Here is a 22,666-nt window from a genome sequence, read left to right as displayed (position 1 = left end):
AGATATTGGGCAAAAAGTGAACTTGTGTGTGTTTTTATTGAACACTAAGGAGAAATCGTAAAAGTGGTGAACACCTAAACATATAGGATTTTTCCACAATCCTGTTGTCAAAGGTATGAACTTTTTTTTTTACCTCTGTGCTCCATTTTTGGGGATTATTTGAAAGAAAGAATTCAGCCTCCCCTGTGTGAAGTTGTTAGGTTTATTTCATTCGACCTTGCATCACCAGAAACTATAAATGTCACGAAGTTCATCTATATACCTGAAAATCAGGACTTTCACGACAATATAGATAATGGATACTACATATAACTTCCAAAAACCTTCAGGCTTCTGAGAAACGTGGTAGGAAAGCTTTTTTTATGGTGTAAATTACTTAGTTCTACTTACAGTTTCTTTGGTTTTCATGGCGCTAGGGTCGCTGAGGTGATTCTTAAGAATCAAGCAAGCTTCTTTCATCTTCAGACTCAGTTCAAACCTGTGGAAACAGAATGACCCAAATAAATTCTTCATTATCATTTTGTAATCCATTTAGCTCGTGCACAAACGGAAATAGGCAACATGGCTGCCATTACCAAGAAGTAGGTGGGCTGTGGTACTCGGATATGGACAAGAGCATGCAGTGCAGCTGTTGACAGAGAGAGACAAGGGCATGACCTTCAAACGTGGGGACGAGGCAGAAGAGAGGTCAGAAAACAAGAGAGGACATGGCCATCGCAAAATAAGAGAAAATGAGTCATAGCTGTCATACACTGAGAGAAGAGAAAGCATGCATGGTTCATAAAGAAAGAGAAAAGGCTGTCAGCAAGGACGGGGCAGCACAGGCGCCATAATCAGGAGCAAAAGATAGGAAGATTGTCAAAAACAGAGATCAAAAGCCGGGCATGGCCTTCAAAGATGGCGACTATGGATGTCACAAAAAGAGGAAAAATAAAATTTTCCTCCTGTTCATGGCGATTATAGCTCCTCTATATTTAATCAGAAGGAGACTAGCTCATCAACTACTAAGTTAAGGGACTCAAATATGTTTTGTCAGGGGGTAGGAACACCTTGTAGGTGTGTTCATGAAGCCCTCACCCACCAACCTAGTTGGTGGCATGCTTCATCATCGGGCCCACCCAGTAACACCTAGCGTGTCCCGGGTGTGCTTCGACGCCTGATTACAGCGGAGCAGGTATATTGCTGAGTGTGCAGTGTGAGGTGTAAGGTATAGTGATGTTAAAACGGCTTGGCGGGGGTCCCAGTGCCCGAGGGTAAATTAAACTTTAACAACTGGGCCTCCGTCAGCGGTTAAAAATAAGGCTTTTTGGATGTAGGAGGCGAGTTACGACCTCTCACATCCAGTGGTGGGTCGACATGTTTCAGCCAGTGCCTTATAACTATGCTGGCTTTCTTCAGGACCAAGATAAAAAGGTGTAGGTGTGAATTAAAGGTAATGGGTGTGTAATCCAGACTATGTATATACACGCCCTAAAGTGTTTATCTATGTGTGAGAGGGGGATTCCCTTCTCAAAAACACGCTAGTTTTAGCTGTATATGACTTCAAGGTAGAGAAGTGGCAAGGGGATGACCAGCTTTTCTGGGCAGAGCCTGCCTGGGACCTGTTATGCCTCCTTCGCATACGGACTAGCTATCTGGTCCTCTCTCTCTCGATACGCATATGATTATAGTTCCTTGCCTCACAATGAATGGCCTTGTTTGACAGCCCAAGAGGTGCGTGGCTTGAAGGGACTGTGATAAAAGTGGGCATGGCCATCACATAAAATAAGATTATGCAGTAAGGCATATGCATGGCGGAAGGACAGCTTAGCCCTAATAAACATAGAGAAGAGACTGTCCAAAAAGGGTGGCAACATGGCCACCATTATCATGATGAAAAGGCTGCATAACTATTATAAACATAGAAACACAGAGGCATAGTTATTGAAAGAGTGAAAATGGGGAGCATTGCTGTCACAAACTTGGAGAAGAAGGTGCCCAGTCCTTTATGACGCAGAAGACACAATATGGCTGTCAAAACATGAGAAAAGACAGCATGAATGACATAAATAGGCATAAGAGAGGGGCATTACTGTTCGGAATGGGGAGCAGAGGGACTTGTCTCTCCAAATGGAGAACAGGCGGTCATAAAAAGGAGTGAGGATCCTACTAATATATCCATGTGATGCAAGTGTTGCACCGATACCCTGGGTGCAGATCCCTTCCCACTTTGATATATAGTGAGATCATTTAGTTTGAAATCTTAAAATGTCATGAGTTCATCAGTTGTGAGGCTTTCCCTCTTTGGTCTACTGATAAAAAGGAGTAAGACATGTTTTTCCTAAGCAGGAAGAACAAAAAGCACACTTATTGCAGCAGACAAAATAAACATGATGGCCGACATTAATATAGGGCGAAAGGACTGGAAGGCCCCACAAACACAAGGGAAGAGGCAGGATTATTGGTAATCTGTTTCGGATAAACCCAAAGGGCATGCTCCGAGATGGAAAAGTGCACCAAATGTCCTTATGGTTGTGTTTGGTCTTTGGGTACAGTGGTGAGACTCGGATAGAGACAGTCTTGCCTCTCCTGACCCCAGTGGATTTGTTTTGGTACCTAGGTCTGAAATTAAGAATCAGTTTTTCATCTGCCCTTTCCTATGGGCTGCTGTCAGGGAGCAGCTGATGATTTACTTGGATGGCCCCTCACACCTGCATCCCAGGAATCAAATATCAAAACACAGTAATCCCTATTCACAGGAGGAGGGCTGCCTGCTGGTTGTGCATATTACTTTCACCTCTGAGCAGGGTGACTGCAATTCATGTGTGTGCTGCTCAAAAGTATAAAAGGGCAATTTGATAATGACTGCAGGAGGGAGAGGTGTGGTGCAATGGCCAGGGTGGCTGACTGCTGAGCGTGTGGTTTACGGTTCGATCCCCGGCAGCAGTGCAACTCAGCTCAGCATCATGTGACTCTTAACCCCTTCCGTGCTCGCGTCGGCCAACGGCCGATACAAGCACTACCTTCTGGGTGCTGCGCACGACCGTTGGCCGACGCAGCCCCGCCCACCCTTCAGAATGCCCGCACCGGGGCGGAATGTCCGCCCGGTAAACGGGTTAATGTCCCCAACAGCCCCCAGAACCTTGAAACCATTAAGGGGTGATAAGTTGAGCTTTACAAATAGGATTCATACAATCATTCAGAACATGAGGCAATCTCCACAGCTTTTGTCTGCCTGTACACAACACCCACACACATGATTTGTAAGTCAAAGAAAGTCACAACACAGAATATGAATATTTTAAAATATCCCAGAAGAGGGTCTGCATGAATCAATACAACAATTAAAGACGTGAAAGTCACAAAATCCCAATAAAAGGCCTGATTTGAACAATACCGGGCCTGAAATGCAACACTAGATGGGCTGAAATGAATACTATTGCAGTACTGGGCTGGCGTGTTGTAAAATCCCAATACTGGGTCCGAATGGCACTATATCACAATGCTACGTTAAATGTCACAAATCACAATACAGGGCCTGAATTTATGATATTACAATACACATAACATTGCTATGAAGGTTATGAATATAAGAGAATTTCAATGTAGAGGGACTGAATGTGGCTTAATATCACAATAAGTAATTAAAAATAATAATACATACCTCCTTATCACAGTATATCACACATAAGAGTCAAAAGGACCTCAGTGTGTAACTATATCATAATATGGCGCTCCTGTATCCCAAAATCACAGAGGGGGCATCTGGTTGTCACAAAGTATTAACAATTTCAGGGTCCGCCTCTCACAGTCTCTAACAACCCCTATGCTCTTGAGGAGCATACCTCAATCCATCTTAGACCCCAGAAGTTCTTACAAATTCAGGCTGTATGTCACACAATGTCACAATAGTTGTAATGGCTTTGAGAGTATCTCAACCATTAATGGTATCACAAGGTGCAGTAGACGAAGGCCGCTCTGGCAGGATATTGAAGGATATTAAACGACAGATAGAACCTCTGCTGATGAGTTGCTTTGGCAAAAAATGCACAATAAATAGATGATCCCATGTCAGATGGCTGATGCTGCCCTGCAGTCCAGACAATACATACCTTTCATGAGTATTCTGCAGGCAGAGGAGGAAGCACACTGCAGCAACACATGACAACCACAGCGGCTAGCTGCCAACTCATCACCTTCTCATTTCCTATGTTGGATTTCTCCAATGGCAGCATGGTTGCAGTTAATGTATCATTCGCACCACGACATGTCAACCAGACTGGCTATCCAGAGAGAAGAGAAAGAGCGGCCATGGTGGGCAGGAGGCAGATGACCCTCCAGAGCTCAGGTCTGTCGATGAAGGCTCAAATGACAATTGAGTCGATGGACGCAAGCACAGGTCAAGGCCAACTCGTCACTGGTAGTCATTGGAATATGAAATGCTACCACTGCACAACTTTATTCTGTAAGACTTTAGCATAAAATCAGTCCTCAGAATTACAAGAGTGGAATGGGAATACTAATGTGTGTGGTAAGACAGTACTGTGGACTAATGTATCGTACATGCAATGCAGTTTATAGAATTAAATTTGAGTTAAATCTTTCATCATTTATCCTTTGAAGAGTCATTTAAACAGCCACCATTAAGTACACAATTATTGTTTGGCCCTCTAGAGACAGTACAGTGAAGTTGCTTCACCTGCTGGACTCATTAAGTTCCTACGCATCTCGTTCCTTCGCAGGAAATGCGCCCAAAATCTGGAACTCCATACCAGTCCATATCAGGACTAACCCCTCCTACTTAAATTTCAAAACCCAACTCAAAGACCTCCTTCTCAATCGATCTCTCCCTAAAGGATAGTTACAGCCTAATCGCCGAAGCCTGCACACAGACGCACACAGACACTTTGACATTAAGACCACTACTCCACTCTCCTCATGACTACCTCCTCTAGCCCCCCTCCCTGATTCAATCTCGTCACGAGTCATTGTGCTTTTGTGATGACACTACGTGAAGCGACATGAGAAACTGTACAGACAACTGTGATAACTTATCTTCCGAATGACATTGTGCTCTCTACGACGAGGCTATGCGATGTGTCATGAGCCACTGTACATTTTACTGTGTTAATGTATCATACGAATGATAAGGCTGTAAAGCGCTCCGATACCTTTGGGTCTGGCTAGCGCTATATAAAACTCTCAAAATAAAAAAATAAAAAATAAATAAACATTACAGCTACACCCCAGTAGAGCACTCTCCTGCACAGTAGTGGCCGGCCGGTGTCAGACGAGAGTTGAGGGCGGGCGGAAGAAACGGCGACATCAATGAAAACAAGCATTAGAAATGCAATCGGGCTCGGATTTATTTGAGTTTGAGCTAATGGCATTGTAAATGCCAATGTATTGTTGCTATGTGTTATGGAGTGTGTTCATGTGGTGTGTACTGCCAGTGATCTCCTTGTGAGTGTGAGAATATTGCACCGTTACTGCCTGTGATGTCCTTCTTGTGAGTGTGAGGAGCTTGCACCTCTGCTGCCTGTGGTCTCCTTGTGAGTGCAAGAAGATTGCACTGCTGCTGCCTGTGATGTCGTTCTTGTGAGTGTGAGAAGCTTGCACCGCTGCTGCTTGTGATGTCCTTGTGAGTGGGAGAAGCTTGCACCTCAGCTGCCTGTGGTCTCCTTGTGAGTGTAAGAAGCTTGCACAGCTGCTGCCTGTGATGTCCTTCATGCGAGTGTGAGAAGCTTGCACCGCTGCTGCCTGTGAGTATGAGAAGATTGCATTGAGCATCTCTGTGCTGTGCCTGTTCTTTGTAAGGGACTCTTGCTCTGTTGCTGCTGCTGCCTTGGCACAGTACCTGCTGTGAGTGTGTAAGGGAAGCTTGCACCACTGCTGCTTGTGATGTCGTTCTTGCGAGTGTGAGAAGCTTGCACCTCTGCTGCCTGTGGTCTCCTTGTGAGTGTAAGAAGCTTGCACTGCTGCTGCCTGTGATGTCGTTCTTGTGAGTGTGAGAAGCTTGCACCGCTGCTGCTTGTGATGTCCTTCTTGTGAGTGGGAGAAGCTTGCACCTCAGCTGCCTGTGGTCTCCTTGTGAGTGTAAGAAGCTTGCACAGCTGCTGCCTGTGATGTCCTTCTTGTGAGTGTGAGAAACTTGCACCGCTGCTGCCTGTGAGTATGAGAAGATTGCATTGTGCATCTCTGTGCTGTTCCTGTTCTTTGTAAGGGACTCTTGCTCTGTTGCTGCTGCTGCCTTGGCACAGTACCTGCTGTCAGTGTGTAAGGGAAGCTTGCACCACTGCTGCTTGTGATGTATTTCTTGCGAGTGTGAGAAGCTTGTACCTCTGCTGCTTGTGGTCTCCTTGTGAGTGTAAGAAGCTTGCACTGCTGCTGCCTGTGATGTCGTTCTTGTGAGTGTGAGAAGCTTGCACCGCTGCTGCTTGTGATGTCCTTCTTGTGAGTGGGAGAAGCTTGCACCTCAGCTGCCTGTGGTCTCCTTGTGAGTGTAAGAAGCTTGCACAGCTGCTGCCTGTGATGTACTACTCACTACTCTGCACTCACTACTCACTACTCACCTCACTACTCTACTCACTACTCACTACTCTACTCACTACTCACTACTCACTACTCTACTCACTACTCTACTCACTACTCTACTCACTACTCTACTCACTACTCTGCACTCACAACTCACTACTCTAGTCACTACTCTGCACTCACTACTCACTACTCTACTCACTTCTCACTACCCTACTCACTACTCTGCACTCACTACTCACTACTCTACTCACTACTCACTACTCTACTCACTACTCACTACTCTACTCTCTACTCACTACTCTACTACTCTACTCACTACTCTACTCTCTACTCTACTCACTACTCTACTCACCACTCTACTCTCTACTCACTACTCACTACTCTACACACTACTCTGCACTCACATCTCTGCACTCACTACTCACTACTCTACTCACTACTCTACTCACTACTCTACTCACTACTCTACTCACTACTCTGCACTCACATCTCTGCACTCACTACTTTGCACTCACTACTCTGCACTCACTACTCACTACTCTGCACTCACTACTCACTACTCTGCACTCACTACTAACTACTCTACTCACTACTCACTACTCTACTACTCTACTCACTACTCTACTCACTACTCTACTCACTACTCTACTCACTACTCACTACTCTGCACTCACATCTCTGCACTCACTAATTTGCACTCACTACTCTGCACTCACTAATTTGCACTCACTACTCTGCACTCACTAATTTGCACTCACTACTCTGCACTCACTACTCTGCACTCACTACTCACTACTCTGCACTCACTACTCACTACTCTGCACTCACTACTCACTACTCTGCACTCACTACTCTGCACTCACTAATTTGCACTCACTACTCTGCACTCACTACTCTGCACTCACTACTCACTACTCTGCACTCACTACTCACTACTCACTACTCTGCACTCACTACTCTGCACTCACTACTCTGCACTCACTACTCACTACCCTGCACTCACTACTCACTACTCTGCACACTCACTCTGCACTCACTACTCACTACTCTGCACTCACTACTCTGCACTCACTAATTTGCACTCACTACTCTGCACTCACTACTCTGCACTCACTACTCACTACTCTGCACTCACTACTCACTACTCTGCACTCACTACTCTGCACTCACTACTCTGCACTCACTACTCACTACCCTGCACTCACTACTCACTACTCTGCACACTCACTCTGCACTCACTACTCTGCACACTCACTCTGCACTCACTACGAGCCGGCTGCGGTACCAGCGAGGCAGAACAACAGGTCACCACGGAGAATCCTAAAACTGCAAGAAAACAAACACCACAAATGTCCAGCCATGAAGAATCGCCCGCGCAGTCTTAAGTACAAGATTCTGTTAGCAGCGCTAATAATTGCAAGACGGAAATGTGTTCTTCTGGTCTTAAAAAATAGACAATTGAGGAGGATTGTGCCTGGGGGAAGGATCGGTTATTTTAAGCTACGGCTGTGGACGCCCTCAACAGCCTGGAGTCACAAGTGCAGCCCTTGCAGGGCTGACTCAGGCTTTTATCCTCCTAGAGCCGTACAATCTGTAAGACTGATTGTGTAAAGAGCCTCGTATGAAATTCCCCTGAGAGATCCCCAGCGCATACCAAAAGGTGCATACAGTTACTAAAAGTCATAAATCCTAAAGACGGAAAGGCCAGCCAGGCATGAGAGATTTAAAAAAAAATGCGCGGGGTCCGTCTTTACCCCGAGACAGGTGCAAAATGGAGAAGTACAAGAAATATACTAAACCCACACTTAAACTTCAAACTAGGTCATTTCTCGCTCATTTATCAGGTTCGGTCAGCTGAAACCTTAGCAGGGCGGGCACAGGTTTGAATGTGCAGTTTCTCGCTGGTTTTTACTCAGTAGACAATATATTTATGTTTAAAATGTTAAGACCGTAACATTTTTGTGCGGGTTTATAGGTGCATGTGCCATGCTCCTCGAAATCCTGCGAGTGCTTTCCTTGCCCCCATCCTCAACACACACACACACACACACACACACACACTTAATTTCCTATTATGCCCTAGTCGCTTATTTCCAAACTTGGGGATTGAGTGGCCGGGAGATGAACGATCTGTTTGTGCTTGGGACTGGAGTGACACTTTTTTATTGTGTATGATATATTTATTTTCGGAGGAAAAGAGTGCCTTTCTCGGGGCGATAAAATCTGCCAGCAGAGACATTTGTTTTGGTTGTTTGAAGGAACATTGCGATGTTGGAGGCGTCATGTCACTTCGTGTTCATGGGGAGACGGGGGCTCCTTCTCGTACTGCTGGAAGGGGCGTGGGCATGAATGGGGGCGCCGTGGGGATGGGACTGTGCAGGGCCTGTGAAGTCACTGGCCCGAGCTTTCCGGGGCGGTGTGTGCAGGGCGCGCTGACAGCCCGGCCGCGGCCGCCCTTCTTTGCCGCTTCCCGGGGCTGTTTCTCCAAACGGAATAGCTTTGTTTCCTAGATGGATCCGGCTGGCGGCAGGTTCTTATCATCACAAATATAGTCATGAAAATGAGATACAAAAAGTGCCGATATTACAATAAAAGCGGGGTTCCCGTAACGGAAGAGAAGGGAGCCAGGCAGCGCGCTGCCCGGGTCCTGGACTGGTAATTGAGCCCGAGCCGGTGATGTCTAAATCAGGCGGGGAGACGGGGAGTGAGCCAGAGAGCGGCAGAGCAGCTCCCCGGGCCGGCAGGAAGGAGCCGCACACGGCGTCTATGCCTGTGTGCACGTGAGGAGGACGCGCGCCCGACAAACACACTGCTAGATGGTGAACGCGCGCACACCATCTAGAATGCATTACACGGCCACCCTGACAGCTCCTAATTAAGATGAATGCACTTTCGAGCACGTAACCGCACGAAATATGCCCAAAATGGCGCCCGAAAATTACAACTGCCCAATAGCATCAAGACTACTAAAAATACATCACCGCGAACACCAATGACCATTCAGATAATAAAAAAATTAAGGAATGTGTCTTTCCCGAGGCCTTAACACACTTTTTTTTCTTTCTGTACTAATAGGATCTCGGGCTCCGCCCGAGCCCTAAAAATGGGGGGGGGGACAAACTTACCTGCAGCCCTCCGTATCGCCGGTCTTCTGCTCCTCTTGTGGCTCCACTGCAGGCACAGGCTCCCAGACTCCCATGAGGCCAATCTTGAAGCTGCTCTCATGTATGAGAGCAGCTTCAGGATTGGCCTAAGCGCCCTTGATTTGTGCTCCCAGGAAACCTGGGAGCCTGTGCTTGCTGTCTCGAAACCGCAACGCAGCTCGGGTTGGAGACAGCTTCAGTGCGCATGTCGGTTTGGCCGGCCTGAGACGACCGGCCAAACCGACATACGCACTGATTGCGGGGCATACCACTCCGTTGGTGCCTGTCATCTCCCTGGCCCCACGCCTAAAACTCAGCTGGGAAACAAAATAAGATACGAAACCTATGTTTATCGTCTTTTTTTTTATGCTGCTGGCGGAGGGGGCAACGCTCCTCTACCATAGAGAAGGAGCCACCACTGCTCCTGCTTAAACCAGTGGTCAATAAAATATTCTGCTTACTTAGGTTTTAGTGCTGCGAAGTGGCGAAAAAAGGCATTTGGTAATGGTGTCAAATTTCCTATTAATTAATAAAAATAAGCAAAATAAGTATGTAAATTACATAAATGTTCATCAATATTATATCACTTGTATATAAAGAGTACGCTAAAACAACGTGCATAACCATATTGTGTAGGGATGGTGTGTTGTGCACTCACTTTGGTTTCACCTCCCCGAGTCCGAGTACAGTCTTCGCTTCCTTCTTGACATGTCTTTCGGTTTTCTTTTTCTTTTCTTTTTCCAGCGCCGTAGGTTCCGCGTCACTGTCTGTGTCGTCCATGTTTATGTTCAGCTCTTCCTCGGACGTGTCAACGTAGTTCAGGATGTCGCTGTCTGAGCTGTCTTCACAGACTTTGTCGGAAGAGCTGTCGTCATCCTCCTCTTCCTCATTGGCACTGGAGTCTTCACTGGAGGACGTCTCATACCTGCTTCAAGAAAGTATCTTTTTAGCCCACAAATTTGAGTGCATAGCAGTGCTTAATTTGTAAAAAAAAGAAGTGCCAGGGCCCTCGTCTGGAGGCCGCTGTAGCTTGCACTACCTATTGCTCCGGCGAATGCAGCCAGTAACAACACAACTAATAACCATAACACTCCTACGGGTGTGAATATTCCAGGGCACCAAAGCTATAAGTTTGGCTTGGGAAGTATGTATTAGTCCGTTTTAATGTATATTGAACTAATAAATAACTGTTGTTGTGCTCATCTCAACATTATACGAACAGCGCCACCATGTAGCAAGCTATCATAATTGCTGGTGTTGATGATAAAGTGCGGCTCAAATTAAGCACTTGTGCATAGTAGGCTCCAAAAGGAGACACCATAAATAACCAAAAAAGTCCTAGTAGAAGTGAAGTGTGAGTTTTGTCTCTATCTAAAAACTTAGGGGCAGATTTACGTTTCCTGGTGCATCCCTGCAAATCAGCAGGGATGCGCCTTGAAAGATGCGTGACGCAAGTTTACCCTTGTGCCACCACAGAAGAGCCGCATTTACAATGCGGCGCATCATGGCGCATGGATAAACAGATGCATGTCCCATCTGCCGGCGTAAAGTTGGCGCAGTGCTGGAGTTGTGTCGCGGGCGTGAAGCAACTCCAGCACTGTTCCAACCTGGCCTATCCACAACATGGTGCATCACTCCTTACGCCTGCTTCAAGCAGGCGCAGGGTTTAGACGTAACATGGCCGTAAAGTGACTCAGTGTAATCATGTAGATTTCACTGCATCACTTTTACGTGGCTTTCCGGCGACGGAACGCCCACCCTGCACGGGAACGCCCACATGAAACCTGAGGCAGGTTTCATGTGGCGCAGCGCTTTACAATGTGACGCATCTCCCTAGATGTGTCACGTTGTAAATAAGGCGCAATGTGGCTCATGGTTTACGCCGCCGCTGCATCACAAAAGTGACGCAACTGCAGCGTAAAGGTGTCGCTAGGGGATTATAAATCTGCCCCCCAATGTGTAATCTTGCAAATGTGGACTACATATGTGAGGTTACTATCTCCTGAGGAAGAGGCTAGACCCGTCTTGGAAACAGCAATCTTACAAATGACTTAAAAATATGTCATCTTTACTTGATTTCACGCTACGTTTTTGTTGTTCTCGAAAAACCGCACGGAAACGATTCTTCAAAGCACAGCCATTGATTACGACCTCAGCCTGGCTTCAGATTTCTGATAGTTCGGAATTCACAAAGCTTTCCTAGCCTGCAGATAGAAACCTGTGCCAGTAACAGCTTTTCAATCGTGCGTCTGAAAGTGTGTTTAATTCCTTTTCAATGAGAAATTACACACAAAGATATTTTACATTTATGTCCAAGGTTGAGCACTTGTGGTCTAGAGGGAGAATCGGACCTCTATTAATGCAAGAAACAGCTAATGTCAATGAACCCCACAGTTGTGAAGAAGCCTGGTTTAGCTGTTGGGTGTCACCATTTTCGGCATGTTCTTTCTCTCACACTCCCAACTTTGCGTAGAAGTCTTACCTCTATTGCACTTCCTTCTTTATGAAGATTTTTAGTTTAGGTGTGTTGTGTCACAATCTTCCCCATTACTCCTTCTCCATCACACACACTTTAATGTAAAAAAGCATTGTTTATAAGTGGGATTACACCAGGTCTTCAAGTTCTCTATATTAGAACCCCTTCCATGTCAAGAAGCCTGGTTTAAGTGTTGCTTGTCACCATCCTCCGCATACCCTCTCTATCACAGTTGTTCTATTAGCGAAACTCTTGTTTAGGTGTTAGGTATCACCATCCTTCTCATGCTTCTCTGTCACACTTCCATGTATGAGACAACATCATGTTCAGAGCTCCCGGTTTTATGGTATTTATTTTGTTGCCACTTACGTCTGTATTTATCCATATTTATTTTTTGCAAATTGTATCTGTATTTATCCATATTTATTTTGGGTTTTGTGACAAAATTTACCTAAAACTAGCACATTTCCATATTTATTTATCTGCACTCATATTTGAATGCTTGACAGGTTTCAACAGTATGAACACCCGCCGCAGATAAATCAGTGCACTCATATGAAAATATGCTTATTTAATTATCGACCTTATGCATATCTATTACTGTTTAACACGTTTACTGCGGCAGACTTTCCGCTGCAGTGCGGGCGTTCTAATGGGTGGGCGGGACTGCGTCGGCCAATGGTCGTGCGCAGCACCCTGAAGGTTGGCCGACACGAGCACGGAACAGGTTAAGCCTCTTTACCAAAATTCCTTTGTTTTTTTTACTCCCTTATCTATCAGTCCTCACAGCAATTGCCTGGCAGTCATCAGGGCCAGACTGGGAACCAAAACCAGCCCTAGCAAAGTGATCGGCCAGCCCTCCGGGGGGTTGGGGGTGCGGCCGAGCTGTTTGCCAGGGCCGGTTTGTGATGATTTTGTTACAGGGGCCAGGATTGCAGCTAGCTGCAAAAACGGCCCTGTAACAAAAACGCCCCCCGGGGCTCAAAATCAGCCCCCACCCTGACGGCCCACCGGGGAAACACCCGGGTCCCGCTACGGCCAGTCCTGCTCCAGCCCTGGCAATCATGGGAGACAGTATTTAGATTCACTCAAAAAGCAACCAATTTACGTATTTATACACATTTAAAAATAAATACAGACAAGAAAATAAATAGTTTTATGTCTGTATTTATCTGCAAAATCTGTAAAAACTGAAAAAAGGGAGCCTTAATAATGTTTACGACTGAGGTATCCCCTATCCTCTTCAGACTCTGTCCACCATTCTAAGTGGTGGGCATCACCATGCCTCTCACTCCTGTGCACCCTGCCCTCAAACACCCTGTTTATACATGATCCCAATTAAAAATGAACAAACTTACTCTCCATTTAAAACGCCCACAAACTGTAGGCTTTTCTTCCCTGTGCTGGACCCACTCTTGGAAGAGCCGTCTTTTCTCTTCATGATGGATTTCAGGGCACCTGGAAGAAACAAATCGAAGAGTTTACGAAACACTGTTAAAGTCCTTTCAGATTAGCAACTGGTATTGTCAAGCTGTAATCACAATCGAGTTATTGCGACTTGATCAAATAATCAAGAAGGCCACCTTTAAGTTCAAGAAGCGCCGTTTGCAGAGGACAGTATAGTTTTCTCCATGAGTTTCAGTAGTACAGCTAGACACAAAGGCTGTTAGTGATGGGACTTGCGTACACCCTGTCTAAGGTTGTGCACCATGACTTTTAGATTTGTTCACACAACTGGCCACATCTATGAAGACCCTTGGATGAACCTGATTGGGCACCAATGGGACATGTGATGCAGAACTGGAGGAAGACATTTACCGAAGCACTAGGGTACCATCCTGGTTGTCCAAGTTTAACCCTTTTAGAACTACTTGATTTTGTGAATTCTGAATAGAAGTGTATGTTGTTTTTAAGACCTTTTGTAGAAAAATCTATTTCATATTTTTGAGAAGAATGCTTGCTTTCCTGGAATATTGTACACATTTTGTGTAGAATAATATGAGTCAGTAGTCATATTACTTGATCAAATTTAGGGGCATATTATCAAGCAGGGCGTTAAATATTATCGCTGTTTCAGCGGCAGAAAACTGCCGCTAAAGCGTCGATAATGGGCTTGATAATATGGCCTTGTGAATTCCAATCGAAACCCATCTACTGGTGTGAACATGGGCTTCTATTGGAATTCTCCAGGGCATATTCTCAATCCCATTATCGCCGCTTTAGTGGCAGTTTTCTGCCGCTAAAGGGGCGATAATTTTAACGCCCTGTGTGATAATATGCCCCTTAGTACTTAATAAATCAACTCATACCACAGTGAGAAAGTAACTTTATGCTTAAGCTACTCAACTCTCAATCCTCATACAAAACAACGGTGAGCAAAAGGGCCTTAGTGGAAGGGGAGAGGTGAGCACATGGTCCCTGGACCACATAAAACTGTCACACTTTGCTCGTGATTCAGTGTGTGCGGCATTGACACATGGGCATGGTAAGCGCTATGCATGCGTTTCAGTGTGTGTGTAAATGTTGCACTTTCAATGCCTGTGATTCAATGACTCTTCAATAAATCACTGATTCAGTGCCCGAGGTTCTCCGACTACACTGGATCACCTGTACAGACCACGTAGTTATGATTCACTAACTCGCTTGACACATGGGCCACCTACTCTCTCTATAAGTGAGATTCTCTTACAATGCTAATAATACTTGAGTTTGGAACAGGTTCCAATGCTGAGGAATAGTGACCAGGGAATTAATATATAGGCCTCTCTCTTTCTCTACACCTGCGTTTCAGTGACAACGAGAAAGGCATGGAAACAGAAACATGAGCCCATCACTCACATTGTGCCTGAGATACACTGACTAGCATAAACATGAGTCTGCCACATGCTTTAAGACAGGGTTCTTTAAATGTTTTCCCATTGAGACCTAGCTATTTGGCCAATGCCCGGTGGAGCTACTTGATAGCTATAGAGGAGATGGGTTTTGGACTTCCTCCTCGACCGTCACCTACCCAGACGGACTTTGGGCAGACTTTCATTTCTCTCTCTACCGTATCTCCCTCCTACTCCTTTACCCTTACCCCCTTCCCCTCAACACTTCACTTATCTCGTCTTCTATGCTCTTGTAATGTTTTTCTAGCAACTGATGTAAATTGTAACTGATGTAATTTTGTAATTTTGTGGAACCTCATGTAAAGCGCTCTGATACCTCCGGGTCTAGCCAGCGCTATATAAAACTCATAAATAAATAAAATTAAGTTGGTTCTGGAGTGCCGGATCCATGCCAGATTTTTAGCATATCCCCATTTACATAAACATTTTAAGCTTAAAAATCTGGCATGGATCCAGACTCCAGGACTGACTTTGGAGAACCCTTCTCTAAGGCTGGGTTTTGTGAGCGAAGCATAAGCACACAGATTTGTTACACTATATGCGTTTGGTTTCAATGACCTCTTTTGTCAATTTTACAATATACGACTGAAGGTCAATGACTGTATTGACACATAAACCTGTTACACTGTAGAACTGACATTTAAGGCCAAATGTACAAAACACTGGTCGTAAATACTGATCAAAAATTGTGACTGAAATTTTTGCAACCATTGTGGAATTTGCGAACTGACGTGAGCACTAATGGGTCGGTTCACAAAATTCCAAAATGCAGTGGGTCGCAATCCGACCTTTCACATCAGTATGCAAGAGGTGATTGCAAGTTGCGATTCCCTATGATTAGTGGCCATCACAGGGATGGAGGGCCGCTGGGGACAACAGACCAGTATGTCTGTGCTGGCATTTTAAAAGATTTTATTTTTTAAATGAAGCCTGTGTTCCTTCAATGAAACTAGGTTGCATTAAAAAAAAGTGACTTTTTTTTTTTAAGTTTGCTTCAACAATTTTATTTTTACTTTTCAGAAAGGAGAAGAGGTCCTAAGGGGACACACTCCACTTTGCGAATGCTGGGTATTGCCCACCTACGTGTGTTAGCTTAAGTGCCCTCCAAGGATACGGCCAGTTTGGCATGTAATTGTTGACAAATTGTAATAAGATATGTTGGTGATGGGTTTGGACAGGAATATCTTTTTTCTGTTTAAATTTCTTCATACTTCTTTTGTAAATTACCAAAGGATATTTCATATGCAGATACATATATCGTAAGTGATATGAGGTACACAAATGTTTCAATAGTATTGCAGCCAGCAATTAGTGAATTTCAATAGCTGTAGCGTGTCCCAGGCTGTAGGGATGGTAACAACACGTCCATTGCTTAGGGTTTCCGCTCAAACAATGACTAAGTATGACTGCTTGCAATGTTGATCTTAGTATTCAAGTACTGCGTAAGTGGAATGGGTGGGGCTGAGCGGGTAGGGAGGGAGGGATGAGAGGTGGGGCCAGGAGGGATCAAAGGGGAGGTTAATGGGGTATTAACTGTGTGAACTTGCCCAACAAAAGACCCTGGTAATTCCAACCTCTGCCAATCACCCGCTGTCCTGATGCTGCCGATAAATGCCCCACCCATGTAGAAGGTTCTCTTGGTCCTGTGTGAGGGGAATTGGGATGTGGGAGCGCAGGTTTGTGCTGTGTTCTCTGAATCTTGTAAGCGTGACTATTGTACATTGTCGTCCCCTGCCTCTAGCGCCATTTCAGTCTCTGAGGGCGGGGACTGAGCCCCTCGCCAGGTATTCCGGAGTTCCAGAAGTGTAGCATCCCATTAGGTCGCCTATGGGATTTTGCGTAGCCCAGGGTGTCTTTTCATCGCAACGCCACGCTCTCCACCTGTGCCAAGTTTGTGAGTGAGCGATACCACGCTTCCCGTGGCAGGGTTCGTGACATCTCCATCGTCTGTTAATCAGGCGTTTAGCGGTGATTAGCCCTAGATCTATGAACCGAGACGTCACCTTATGTTTTTTAGATCTGCGAAATAAACCCAGGATGAAAACCTCCCACGTGTTTTCCACTGTGCAATGGCCAGGGGAGTGGTGACCGCTAGCCAGTAAGGGTTAGGGCAGTGCAGCCCCATACGTGTGGATAAAGCCTGCATTCACCAACTTGCAGCGGGGGCAGGGCGCATCAGTACGCTGGAAGTATCTATTTATTTTTTTCTGGCGTAAGGTATGCCCTATGATATCTTTAGGTTATCTTGAGGTGTCTGGTTTGTCAAGCTAGAGGTGAACCAAGGTAGGTCTGTCGCTCTTCTTCTAGTGATCTTTTGCCAACAGGTCAGGCAGCACTGAACGGTTGTTGTGCCAAAGGTCGCAAAAAGGTCCGGAAGTATGTGCATTGTCTATACTGGATGTCTCATTCCACTCAAAGTGCACTGAAGCAGCCTAATCAATGGAGAGCGGTGGACTTTATAAATACACTAGCTTACCTGTTGCGCGTTGCTGCGATCTCAGAAGAAAGGAAATTTAAGGAAACTTGTTATGATAACATTCAATTTACATTGTGTCATTTTTATTGAAACGTATTCATTTCAATATGGAAAACATTTTAAAGTGTTGTTTTAATTCTGTTTATTTATTCAAGTGCTTGTGGATACACGTTATTTTTTGTTTTTCCTTCTGGTGCGTACACGAATAAATCAGAAGGTTTTCCGACGCGTGAGCTGGGCACATACAGTTGTCCATGTGAGAAGCACGGATTCTCCAAATCTAGTCCACACACTTGCAGCGTTTGTCCTTGTGCTTTGTTGATGGTCATTGCAAAAGCGAGTCGCACCGTAAACTGTAAACGTTCAGTATTGGAAAGATTATAAGGGCCCTGGGTGGCCGGGGGACCGATATTTAACATTTTTTTTTTTTTTTTTGCCAGAAACCTTTGCTGGAGTGTACTCAACAACTTTTAATACATTTAAAAAAAAATGTTTTTGACAGAAACCTTCGCGGGAGTGTACTTAACAACTTCCCAAAGTTTCATGCCGATCGGATGAATGGTGTAGTAATGCATAAAGGACAAACGAACATACTTTGTTTTTTATATATATAGATATGCTTCGAACGGTGAAGGTGATGGGTTTGATTCAGTTCTTAGGACCCGACTGCTCCCTCTATCCCCTCTGGCTCGGAAGCATTGTGCATTGACAAGCCAACCATCCACCTCTGGAGACCAACACAAGGTTCCCTCTCTGTGACCTCAATTTCTGGATCACTGAGCACGCCACCACTCCTCCCAGAAGATGGAGCGAGATTTGGATGCCACTGCACCGATGCATGGCAGGCCTGTGTCCGCTCTCATTGAGCCACGGATTCCACTGACCTCTCACGCGCAAGACTCGTTAGTCTTCTTTAGTTGATCGTTGTCATTTCATGTGCTCTCTATTGAATACTGATTGCCAAAGTGGGTTATGGACGAGGGCGGCTACCCCATTTGAGCGGAGGAGCATCACCCCATAATCCCCAGAGCCCGAAAATACTAATAACGTTTATTTATTGCTGTTTTATTTTTTAGCAACCCGTCCTGAACTAAGTGTCAGGACGGGGTGCGGCCAGAGCTGCCACGTGGCAGCAGTTGGGATCTGTGTCCTTTAAAATGTGCATGTCTCTTTGGTCAGCCATCTTGGGATCGCCAGCCAGACATGCGCATTTTAAAGTTCTCTAACCTAGTTGCCTTAGACAGCAGGGTTTACAGAAAGCGCAGGCCTCCAGTGCTCTTAGGAGCGCTGGGAGAACCTGCTCTATCCAGTCCTGGAGCTACTCTCATTCTGTGAAAGCAGCGCCAGGATTGGGTAGTGCAGTTTGCTGCATCGGGTGCTGCCTGGAAGTCACCCGAGATAGGAGGATGTCCAGCTACCAAGGTAGGTGGATTTATTTATTTTTGTGTGCCTCAACCCCACACCTCCACCTCACCGCCCTCGGTACAAGCCAGCCGTCACTGGTTATGGAGCTAGCAAGTGAGCTTGAGCCCGATAGCTGAAGGGTGGTCACTGAGTTAGCTAGTGAGCTTGAGCCTCATGGCAGGAAAATAGTCACTGAGCCAGCTAGTGAGCTTGGGCCCGATGCCCCAAAGCTGTTCACTAAGCTTGCGGGTGAGTTTTAGCGCCATTCCAGAACTGAGGGGTCACTGAGCTAGATTCCGATCTCAAGCCCCATCATAGGTGGGTGGTGCCCAGGCTAGGGAGTGGGATTGAGCCCCGTCGAAAGAGTTTGTCACTGTTCTGCCTTGTGAGCTTGAGCGCCACGGAAGACAGTTGGTCACCAAGCTAGCTAGTGAGCTCTAGTACCACAGATGAAAGGCAGTAAGTGAGCTAGCTGGTGAGTTCAATCCCCTTGGCAGAAAAGCAGGCACTGAGTATCAAGTGACCTTGAGCCCAATGTCAAAAAGTTGGTCACTAAGCTAGCTAGCAACCTCAAAGCCAATGGCAGAAAGAGGACCACTGAACTAGCTGGTAAGCTTGAGCCCCCTTCCAGAAAGAGGGTCCCTGAGCTAGCTACTGAGCTCAAGTCCCATTCCAGAAATGTGGTCACGGGGCTAGCTAGTGAGCGCGAGGCCTCTAGAATAAAGTTGGTACCTGAGTTAGCCACTGAGCTCGAACCCCATGGCAGAAGCAGGTCACTGATTTAGCTGGTGAGCTCAAGCATACTGGCAGAAAGAAAGTCACTGAGCTAGCAAGTAAGCGCTATCTTCATGGCAGATCTGCAGTCGCTGAGCTAGATAGTGAGCTCTTGATTTCGAGACCCCAATGGCAGAAAGGTCCTTACTGAGCAGGCTAGTGACTTCAGACCTCATTTCAGAAAGGGGGCCAGTAGCTTAGCTAGTGTGATGGAGCCCCTTGGCAGAAAGTTGGTATCTAAGCTAGCTAGTGAGCTCGAGGCCAGGGCAAAAAATCGATCACCTGATCTAGCTGGTGAGCTCAAGTCAGTGATACTCAAAGTACAGCCTGGTGGCCGCATGCGGCCCTCCTGACCTTTATATGCGGCACCCAGGGCTGCAGCAGCACTGGGTTGCCGCCGTTTCCTCGACTCAGCACTACCATGACATTTTTTTTTTAATATATAGCAAGCACTTATTTAAAGGTTAATTGCAGTTAGGGAAAGGCAGTACCTAGGCCCTTAACGTTAGCCTTAACCTTCATTTTTAAAGACCGCCCCTAGATATACACGCTTTGCTTCCCATACACGCACTTTACACCCCCCGCTGGCATCAGTGCGGCCCTCAGTCACACCATAGACCAAAGTTGGCGGCCCCCGGGAAAATGTTTGTGAGTACCCATGGTCAAGCGCTATGACAGTGAGTTAGTAAGTGAGCTAGCTTGTGAGCCCCATTGCAGAAAGTAGGTCACTGAGCAAGCTAGTGAGCTCAGGACCCATGGCAGATAGTTGGTCACTGAGCTAGCTTGTGATCTCGAGCTCCAAGGAAGAAAGGCGGTCACTGAGCTAGTGAGCGAGCTCCAGCTCTGTGGCAAAAAGGTGCTCACTGAGGAAGCTGGTGAGCTCTAGCCCAATAGTATAGTTTGACCAATGGCATACCTTAGGTCACTCGAAGTTGTGTGGGTACTGGGAGTAGTTCACTTTGCATCAGTAATGAGCTGGATCTCATGTTTTCCTTGCTCGCTTCACATACACACATGCTCATTTTGCACTCTGTCCACTGCACACTACCATCAACCAGTGGCTAAATACAGAAACAAACCCTTTAGCCATCTGGTTCTCAAATGGACTTCTCATGATGCCCTGCCAAGGCTTTCCCCAGACTCCAACAGGAGGAAAGGAGGGAGAGGGAAGGCCTTTACCTCTGCTCACACCAAGAGTTCACCAGCCCTCAGTGACTAAAGCACATCTGCGGAAATGCTGCAGATTTTTTCCAGAGGTTGGAACAATGGAGGCGGCAGTGCCAGGTGCACCGATCCCAGCGCACTGCAGCTGCAAACATGCCTTCCTGCTCCTACTCATCCGCGGGCACAGTGCCATGTCCGCGGATCCCTCATCGCATTAGGCACGGTGCTGGCTGCCAGCTCACTGATGCACACCAGATGTGGCAGGGCTCCATGCTCTATGTAATTACTGCACTTAAGGCCCGATTAAGAGTGGTCGGGCCAAAAAGGTTAAGCCATACCATACCTGGCATTAAGGCTACTATTAGGATCTCAACATCTGGAATGGGGAATAACTTGGAAATTGGCATCACTTCACCAACTTTCACATGAAATTGGCAAATTCCAGCCTTTTAACAGGAACATGTTCCGCCAGGTCTCGCTGGGTTTTGTACCCGGCATCACATTCGATATTACTTCATGCGGTACCACTCCATGACTCATAATTCATATTTGAAGCGAAATACCTGTTCTCCCCAAAGTGGAGTTGCGAAGCCACTCATTATAAAGGACGCAAAGAAATACCAGATGTTTTGACTTGAGAGTCCAGACCCTCTTTCTTTTGCCCAATACTGGATTGGTCCCGGGCTGGTCGCAGGCAAAGAGCGGCCAATGACTGATTGGAAGTACATATTTCTTAAATTTGGAAAGGTTGGCTCCTGTAAGTGAAAAGCATCTTTTCGTTGTAAAGGTCTAATCATAGTACCATCAACTGGCCTCTTCTGTACTCTCCCTGGACAACAATTTACGTTTAGGAGAGGTAGTAGCTGCTACACCCTTGCTTGCCCTTTACTAACCCTGTTTACCTATTTCCAAGGGGCTCATAATATCAGCTGGCACAACATAAAGCCAAGTGGTCTGTAACAGCCTTATTTACTTCCTCTGTTTCCCATTCCTTGCCTTCCCCTAACTCTTCCCAGCCACTTATGGAAGGTAATCGAGCACGAAAAGGTCATCGCTTTGATGTTGTCATGTGACAAAGCGTTTGATGTCACTTGTGCTGCCACTGGCGTTTTGGTCAGTCCCTGCCTCCAAAGTTCTTACATGCATCCTCTTGGAAGTCTGTTTCTTCCTGTGCTCCAGGTTGGATCGATGTGCCTCGGATCCTATGTAAGCATGTTATCATTAACATTGTGCAAGAGGTGTGGCGCAGCGGCCAGGCCAACTGACGCTGGAATATGGGGCTCACGGTTCGATCACCGGCGGCAAGTCAGCCCAGCACCGTGTCACTCTGGGCAATAGCTCGCTTAATCTTCCCGAGGACCCCCAGTGCCGGGACATCACTTCGGAGGTAGCTGTGCGCTTTACAAATACTGGTATTTCATTTCATCATTACACCAGTCATGAGGATACACTTCTTTTAGAACAGGGTTTTCAGCAATGTTCCTCGACCACCAGGAGCTGTATTACACAAAAAGCGCATTTTCATTGTTTGCGCCGGGCGCACCTTTTAAAAGGTACGTCCAGCACAAACAATGAAGATGCGCCGTATTAGCATGAATGTGCTGACCCCAGGGCGGCTGTGAACTCGCGCTGGCCTGCGGGCAGCGTATTTAGGTGAAAAACGGAGCAGCTGCTTTGAAACCGCTCCGTGTATTTACAGTGCAGGCGCCAACCCGCCATCACTTTGAAAGGGGATTAGAGAGCCCCTTGCAGGCGGGTGCAGTCACTGACTGCTGCAGCCTGCAAGGGGATGTCTTGGGGGTCCATGGGACCCTATTTCCCT

General features: G+C 46.3%; 1 protein-coding gene across 2 annotated transcripts in view; it reads right to left on the bottom strand.

Moving 5' to 3' along the window:
* The window catches only part of KANK3 (KN motif and ankyrin repeat domains 3), a 173,756-nt gene that overhangs the window by 14,115 nt on the left and 136,975 nt on the right, over positions 1–22,666 (bottom strand). Inside the window, exons 4-6 of one of the 2 annotated variants that reach the window (XM_078670868.1) lie at positions 13,494–13,593; positions 10,318–10,584; positions 391–478 (exon numbers count right to left, since the gene is read on the bottom strand). In XM_078670868.1, the coding sequence (XP_078526994.1) occupies positions 391–478; positions 10,318–10,584; positions 13,494–13,593 (455 nt within the window). Of the gene's footprint in view, positions 1–390; positions 479–10,317; positions 10,588–13,493; positions 13,594–22,666 lie in introns of both variants that reach the window. The other variant, XM_078670867.1, reaches the window with a different exon arrangement.

The sequence above is a fragment of the Lissotriton helveticus genome, chromosome 12 (genome assembly GCF_964261635.1).
Source record: "Lissotriton helveticus chromosome 12, aLisHel1.1, whole genome shotgun sequence".
Classification (NCBI taxonomy): Eukaryota; Metazoa; Chordata; class Amphibia; order Caudata; family Salamandridae; genus Lissotriton; species Lissotriton helveticus.
This window is presented reverse-complemented; position numbering and strand designations above follow the sequence as displayed.